Here is an 8,754-nt window from a genome sequence, read left to right as displayed (position 1 = left end):
GCACAGGGGTCTACCCAAACTACTTCAAAGTCTGCACATTTTCAGTTTTGAAAACGGTGCCGATCTTTTCAGCTAGCATGTATCTAAAAGAACAAAACTATGTGTACACCATTAAAAAATCCACTACCTGCAACTCCCACTGTAGCTAACGAGAGCTGGAAGCACTCATTAACTCTCTAGACCAGTGGTGGGCAACCTGCAGCCTGTCCGGGTAATCCGCTGACAGGCTGCAAGACAGTTTGTTTACACTGACCGGCCGCAGTTCGCCATTCCCGGCTAATGGGAGCTGCGGGAAGCAGCGGCCAGCATATCTTTGCGGCCTGAGCCACTTCCCGCAGCTCCCATTGGCCAGGAACAGTTAACTGCAGCCACTAGGAGCTGCAGGCAGCCGTTCCTGCAGTCAATGTAAATAAACTGTCTCATAGCCTGCCAGCGGATTACCCTGACGGGCTGCAGGTTGCCCACCACTGCTCTAGACCATGCCCTAAAATGGCATTATAGTAAGACCTTAAAAAGAGAGAAGAAAAAAAAAAGATTCAAACTTAACAAAACCATTGTGAATATGATAAAATATCTGATAATACAAATATGTTGCTGCAAATGGGGCTTAATGGACTCCAGTTATCATTAACATGGCTAATTTGTTATTACACAGTTATAGCAGATAAAAAACCTGATTCTTCTCTGTATACAGAATACAGAAACTTTGGTTGCAATAGATGCTTTTGGATATCTATGGCCAACAATACACTTCTGAAGGGAATAGAGAAAAAGTGGTAATTTTCAGAAAAGAGAAAGAGGAGCCACAGGGATTTGACTTTCTGCTAAATGTATTTTGGGGCTCTGTAAACATTATTTAATTAAAACCAATAATCTAAAAAGACAACAATTTAATATTTCTAGCTGAACACTGACAGTTGTAACTCCCTGTGACTGACGCCTACACAGACTGCCAACTGATTTCTCTCTAGCACATTAATGTCAATGGTAAGTGACTTTAAACTAAACAAACTCAAATTCTCTGATTGCAAAGTGAAAGTGAATAAACGAACAGAACAAACAAAGGAGGATGGAAATACTCCCAGATTGTGACAATAGATTCTCACTCACTCTTGGCCCCTAAACACATACATTGGCCTAGTTTTACCCCACTGGAGTTTCAAGCATATCAACAAAGACAAAATTTGTTCCATAGTTTTGTCATAGGTATTCTGCTCCCTCTGGGATAAATGCACATTGGTTCTAACAGACTACACTGAGAGCACGGATGTGTTGGTTATAATCTGTGTGCTCTGCAATGTACATTTTAAAGTTACAAAATCTACAGGGCCAAAACAAAATGTGATTAGCAAACTAGTAATGATTCATCATCACTGGTATTGATTTCTGAGAGGGGAGTAGAGGACTCTAGCATTGGCACTTCCACAGAATGGCAACAAGCCACGTGAATACCCAAAGGTTCTTCCCGATAGGAATGAGAGCAACATCTCTGCTGTCCATCCACCTGAATACAAACATTCATAGGGCTGTCTGAGTAATTAGACCCCCACTTTTTTAAGGGTAATCTACATGGCTCTTCACTCAGCGGATGACTCCTGTTTAAATTACTGTTCTCTGTGACAGTCCTTCTGGATACCGATCCTCCACGGAGTGTTTCTGTAACACTTTCAGACAAAGGGTCTCTGAAAGCTTTTCCTGAATCCACCCTCTTGGTCTGTTTAAGCTCAGTGCTGGAGGTATCCTCAGCACCTGAAGATTTGTCACTGTGTCCAGTCTCAGGCTCTGCCTGTGCAGCTGTGCAAGTATTAGATAAAACACTAGAGGGTGATGGCTCTGTGGTGTCAGTCTCTGGCTGCAAAATGCTACTTCCAGCTTCTTGTAGCCCTCTAACCTGGCCATAGGTCTCTGCCTCTGAATTAGGTCCTTCAGGGGAAGGTGAGGGATTCTGGATATTCCCTTCGGTGTGATCGATAATTCCATCACCCAGAGTTGTTTGGGAAGTGTGCGCAGGTGTTAAGAGAGGGATCTGCCCTCTCACTCGTGGCCTGTGGAACAGTCTGTTCCAGAGTCTGCCCAAGCGCCTCCGAGATGAATTCCGTCTTGATGAGTGGCGTCTCATCTGTCTCCTCATTGCTGTTCGGATGTTCTGCAGCACAGATGCCTACAAAACAGAATCAAGGAACTGTAATTTCTTGATGTTTCCACTGGAGAACACTATCAAATATCTAAGACTGTCCTGCCCACTAAATTCGCCATCTGACTCCTAAGAATGCTACTCAGATGGAAAGGTTACAGTTTAAGTTTAAACTCCTGCTTAAAAATCAAGCCAAAGACTGCTCATTCTGCATCAAACTTCTTTCCTCCAGAACTTTTTCTCACCACTTGCATTTAACGAGCCCCACCCCCAGCAATAATCAACTCAGCATGGTTAGATGCAGGATTTGCCATACTGGACCACACTATTGGTCCACTGAATCTTGTCTCATAGGCACTGCCAGGAGGACTTGATAACAACTGATGCCTCAAACCTCCCCTCTGCTTACATAATTACAAGTGCTGTTTCAGGTCATGAAGTTATCACAATAGGGAGTGAAATGCATTTGACAGAGAGAGAGAGGGGAAGGCAGATATGGGAGACTACAAAAATACAACAGGACTTTTTGTTAAAAAGCTTTGCATTTGTTAATAAAAATAACTCCAGAATTTGTCAGAAGACAAATGCCCACACTCTTTATTGTATTTTCTATACTAAGGAAATTCTTTTGTACTTTCAGCTTGAAATGCTGGTTTCCTTTCTGTTTTAGTTTGATATTTGTCTATTTATTGCTATTTTGATGTAAAACTTTTTTTATCTATTTAGCTTTCAGCATACACGAGTCCCCATCTAACTAGAAAACTTAGCCAGATCACTAAAACGTATAACAGCAATTCCTCAATACAGAAGAAATCATGTTGTTACAAGAGCATTTCCACAAATTAAAGTGACTTCATTGTTACTGTTGCTTCAGATTCATCCAGTCTACCCAGTTTTTGAAAGTTTGAACGTAGAAGGAAACCATTTACTTGCGATGCATTGTAAACAGGGAAATCTTCAACTGGCGGGATAAGTCCTTGTGCAATGAGCTGCCCGTAGGAAGGTGGAGCCTCACATCGTACAAACTCTGCCTCAAGACGAGTCATCTGGGTTTCAAATGCTCTGAAACCAACAGAACCAGAGTAAAATGGGGAAGGAACCCACAAAAATTACACAAACAGACCTTTCTAAAAACAGAGTCTTCTCTCCCAGTTCCCTCAGGGATAGTGGCATCAGCCAGAAGGGCAGTACTACATTAAAACAGATGTTTTCATAACAACAGAAGTAAAGGTAACTCCACTGTAACTCACTGAAACCCTTCTCTTGACTAGGAGGCTGAGATATGCAAAAGAACTAACAATATGGTATACCGCCATATTACTCTGTAAATATAGAGGAAGAGACAGTCCAATAGCCACTTGTCAAAATGTAGGCCATTAGCTTTTACTGCTAAACAAACAGCACAGTGGCCATTTTTTTTTAAATCCCATCAGTTTCATTGGACCCTGGCTTAGTTTTACTGTGTATTTCAAAATTCACTCTAATGGGTATTTTATTCTTTCCCCTAAAGTGACTAAAAGAAAAGCTCACCTAGCAAAGTTAGGACATTATGAATATACAAGATTTTCACCTGTATTCCCTGGTCCTTAGTGAGTAGAGTTTAAATGCACAACCCAGTGCTATCACCAACAGCAAACCACACACAAGACTCCCAATCAGAGCAGCTGTGATGACTTTTCTAGGCACTATAACCAGACAATTATGTTCATCACTTCCATCCTGGCAGTCTTCTTGGCCATCACAGCGCCAAGTCTCAAAGATACACAGATTTGTGCCACAGTGAAAGTTTCCTGGTTGGCATGTAAAGCAGTTCTTTTCATCTGAGCCATCTGGGCAGTTCTTTTGGTTATTACATCGGTCAAGTATTGAATAACACAGTCCACTGTTTCCTTCACATGGGTATTCATTTTTCTGGCAAGCTGGACAGTTCTCTTCATCTTTGCCATTTGGACAGTGCCACCAACCATCACAATGCTGCTTATCTGTGAAACACTCCTCATCACTTCCACAAGGATGTTCCCACGGAAGGCAGTAACCTTTCACCTGATAAGTTGCATTGAATCCATGGCCAGTACTCTTTGATCTGGCATGATATGAAATGGTGAGCTGACCCTTTGAGGACTCCACGCTCACCGAGTGCCTGTTGTTGTGATATGAAAGAGTTTGCATTAATTTATCACCTCTTTCTCCAATTCCATCATACACCTTTACATAGTCATTGTACCCTAACTGTAAATCAAGCTGCAAGAGGACATGCCGATTATCTTGTGTGTCCACATACCAAGTGCAGCGAAGGTCTGCCCGGCTGTGATCTGCACGGAATAAGTCTGGGGAAGCGAAAGACCCATAAAAATTACCCAGTCTTTTGCCACATGAAAGGTCAGGGCAGTTATCTTCATCTGAACCATCACTACAGTCTTTAACTGAATTACATCTCAACTCATTTATCAAGCACTTGGTGGAATGGGCTATGCTACATTGGAATGTTCCTGAGGGACAGATGCTGGACTGAGGCTCTGTTGGAGGGATGGTGCAGTTTCTCTCATCTGAGTTATCTCCACACTCATCCATGGAATTACACTTCCAAGTGTTGGGAATGCACTTGCCGTTTACACAGTGGAATTCATCAGACTGGCAAATAGTCTGGCCTATTTTTCCTGTGGGGGGGGAAAAATAAATATTTAAACTTTTAGAAACATCTGATGCCATGTGTTAGTTCTAATATTTTATCCCAGTGTGCAGCCATTGATTCTGGGTCCAGCTCTTCGCCAGAAGAATTCTCTAATAAAGCCAAATAGTGAAAATATACAAGCTTCTAATGACTCATTGGCATTTATAGAAGACTTTGGTCAACAGAAGCCACTTTTGTCACAGGATTTGGGGTCAGGGTGGTTAAGTATTTCTGCGTAGCCCAACTAAATTAGTTAAAATTGTACAGAGATTTTTTACCTCGGATGTAGGAAAGGCGAAATCCCTGAGCCTGTCCTGAACTCAATGCATCCGAGTGGAAAAATATCCAGACATGATCCCGTGCAGAGATAAAGGAGGGTGGTATGGAGGATCCACACACTCTGTACTCCTCCCTCTTGGAAGAGGGGCCAATCATCAGCCAGTCTACTGCACATTTCTGAGAGTCCTCCAAGTCAAAGTTCTTAAAACTGCCAGGAGCAAAGAAAACACAAATGAAAGACAGAGGATTTAAGGACACAGCCTTTCACATCCCAAGTATTTGATAGGAATAAGTTAGACACTCATAGTGCAATGACTGTGCAGGCAACCATGGCTGTCATCATTTTTCCATTTAGAAAATGCACCCACACCAGAAACTCAAGGTCCATATACAAAAACACCCACAATAATATACAAAGCTTATTGACAAATCAACTTACATGAACACTAGCCCAAAAAAATCCCCGACAGGGTAAAATGATGGATTTTTCATCACTTGAAGTTCTTAAATCAGGACAGGATGCCTTTCTAAAAGAAATACTCTATTCAACCACAAGTTACAGCCTACAGTTATGCAGGTCAGATTAGGTGATCATAATGATCCCTTTTCACCTTAAAAAACTCTGAATAAATAAAACCCTTCTTGGACAAAGAACAATAGGGAACTGTGCAAAGAACCCCAACAGTAACTGGAAGGGAGAAACAACCAACTCTTTGGCCTGTGCACAAGCAAAGGGAATGCAGAACAGTTCCTGAGTCTAATCCATTCTTTCCAGCTTCACATAAGTGCTCCACAAAAATCACAACAGCCCTAGACAATACAACTTTCCTTCGAGAGAAGACAGGCCAGGACCCTAGGGCTATCCCCTTGAGAGAGTGTGTGTGTGTCGCTGTCACAAAAAACACACCCAAGATACCAAAACCATGTTTTGTTTCTGTTGCATGCTGAAATGGGATTACCTAAGGCTAGCATGTTAAAAGTTAGCATAATACCCCAACCACATAACACTATGGACTGAGAACTCTCAGAAATGGAGAAAGCCTTACCAAAAAGATGGGCCACATTCTACACAGAAACTTTCACAGATATCAGAGGAAGCTCCATGAAAAGATAAATGGTAGAATACGACTGTCTGAAATTAATATCAGAAACCTAACTTCACAATATCAGAAAACTATAAGTAAGCCAAGACATTTTCTTTGGGGCAAGGAAAAAAGTGAAGATGCCATGAAGACTGAAGAATTCACCCTAGCCAGGAATCTCAAACTACAATCGTCATTCTTTTTTTATGCATACACAATATCCAGAAAAGGTCTATGACAACGAGATATGATTAGCAAGAGAGAGGACATGGCATCAAGAGAATGGAAGAGGGCAGGGGGTTAAAAGTACAAAACTGAAGTGAAAACGCAGAGAAGTCTAATAAAAAATATGCAGTGCCCCAGAACAATCTAGGTGACAGAGGATAAATCAGCACAGAAATACACCTCTACCCCGATATAACACTGTCCTCAGGAGCCAAAAAATCTTACCGCGTTATAGGTGAAACCGCATTATATCGAACTTGCTTTGATCTGCCAGTGTGCAGCCTCGCCTCCCCCCCACCCCCGAGCACTGCTTTCCCGCGTTATATCCGAATTCGTGTTATATTGGGTCGCGTTATATCGGGGTAGAGGTGTAGCTTAATTCACCTGTTCCAAATCCTTTCCTTCTGTGATGTTCTCTGTCACTCTCTAGTTTCCAAGACACATCCCCAAAATACATCATTCTCCAATACCAGTGATACTATTAAATCCTGGTAACCTATGGATTTAGTAAACCAGGTAGTACTAGAGATTTTCATTGCCAGGATGGGAAGGCAGAATATTCACAAAAGATAAATTAAAATGTTCTCTGTCCAGTATGTCCTTCAAGAGCCTTCTTAGTGATGATGAAAGATGGACATGCAAACAAGAAAAAGAAAGAAAGAAATTGTTTAGAATAATGTGAACTGCATACAAGTAGAAGTATTGGGATGAAACTAACAAAGAGAAAATTATGCAGGAACAACAAGAATATCTGCCGGCCAATTATATTTGTTAGCCTATGAAGCAATCCATCAAGTGAAATAGCAGATGCTCAGTCATAAATGGATAAAAAAAGTCACTAGAAAAATACATTGAAGGGAACAATCCTGCATAACCTGAGAGAGATGGACCAGATCACTTATTAGGTCTTTTCCATCTCTAATTTCTATGATTAATTATAATTCTCCAGTAATGTGCTTAATAAATGTTGATGATCCCCAAAATTTGTCCTTCTTAAGTCCTGCCTTACATTTTAATTCTAGTAATTTAAAATGAAGAAATTTTAACCACACTATGTTTAAGGTATGACAAAGAAAAAAAATCAGAAGATACATCCCCAATGAAATCAAGTGAGGCATGGGGGGATGGACATGACAGCGTGAAATTTGGCCAAATTAATTTGAATCTTCTGGGAGAAATAAAAATGCTTTAATGAGAAATATTAATTTCAGTTAATTTTCCTTCTGAAATGTCTGTTTTTATTGCTGAACTATTAAAATCAATTCTATATAAACTACAAGGTTCTACCTATTAAAAATATCCCGCTAGACACTGGGTACATTCAATTTTTGACGACCAAAATAATTCTAATGTGACTTGATGGAAAGACTGTTGTAACTCTGCTTTCCTAGAATTCTGCAAGAAATAGGTAAAGCACATGTTTCTTTTCACCAATATGATATCACCAAAGACTACTTCTGATAGACAGCGGGGATCCAGGAAGCTTACTGTAAATTACAGAATTGAATGTATACTGTCTGTAAAATTGCTCCAAAAAAGAAGAAACGGCCAATAATGACATTTTCCCAATAACTTTCTAATATCCATATGTCACTGAGAGTAACGGCATTAAGACAGCTTAACATCAATATTCATTGTCACTGCTGTAAGTTAAAAAAGATGTGCCATCTATGAAGCCAAGGTCCTGCTGAGTTCTTTTACTGCTTCGACTTAAAGCAGCAGTGTACAGCCAAAATTTAGTTATACAATATTATGTATAAAGAATCTACATCCCTTTGGAGGTGATTTAGGTGTGAACAACTACACAATAAAAATATTAAAATACCCAAACTCTTAAAACTTAGAAAGAAAAATGAAGACTGAGTCCAGCACAAAAACAAACACTGGATAGTAACACACAAAAGGTTCAACCATTGTGATAAAAGATGTACAGAAGAGAGAAAAGATTAAGTACCTAACTTGGCCCTGAAAATCCATTAAAAATCCAGAATGAAATATTGTGGATAGATGAGCAAAGCACTGGCTCAATATAAAACACAACAGCCAATTAAGCAAGAGAAGTCACTCCTGTTTGCCAAACTCTCTGGGCAAGGGCAGATTATGAACACAGCTGATGGCTTAATTGGGTCATTAAAAAAAATTCTGTTTTAACTGTTTAGAGCAAGGACCTGGGACTCAGGAAGTTCGTCTCTTCCCAGCTCAACAATCGACTTGCTGTGTAACCCCAAGACAGACACAAAGAGTCTGCCTGTCAAGGCTGAGGCTAGCACCTACAATTCCAACTGAAGGCAATGGGAATGGTGGGTGTTCAGAACCTCTGAAAAATCATGCCTTAAACCTCTCCTAGAATTTACCCCCCTCTT

The 8,754-nt window shown here is 40.6% G+C and overlaps 1 protein-coding gene across 1 annotated transcript in view; it reads right to left on the bottom strand.

Annotated features, from left to right (window-relative positions):
• Positions 1-260: 260 nt before the first annotated feature.
• LRP3 (LDL receptor related protein 3) overlaps positions 261-8,754 on the bottom strand; it is a 29,259-nt gene continuing 20,765 nt past the window's right edge. The window contains 4 exon segments of the mRNA XM_032773351.2: positions 261-2,161; positions 3,064-3,196; positions 3,705-4,791; positions 5,084-5,292. Coding sequence (XP_032629242.2) covers positions 1,346-2,161; positions 3,064-3,196; positions 3,705-4,791; positions 5,084-5,292 — 2,245 coding nt within the window. The 3' untranslated portion in view covers positions 261-1,345.

Source organism: Chelonoidis abingdonii, chromosome 19, assembly GCF_003597395.2.
Source record: "Chelonoidis abingdonii isolate Lonesome George chromosome 19, CheloAbing_2.0, whole genome shotgun sequence".
In the NCBI taxonomy this organism is placed as follows: domain Eukaryota; kingdom Metazoa; phylum Chordata; order Testudines; family Testudinidae; genus Chelonoidis; species Chelonoidis abingdonii.
The sequence above is the reverse complement of the archived record's forward strand: the minus strand, read 5'-3'. Positions and strand labels throughout refer to the sequence as shown.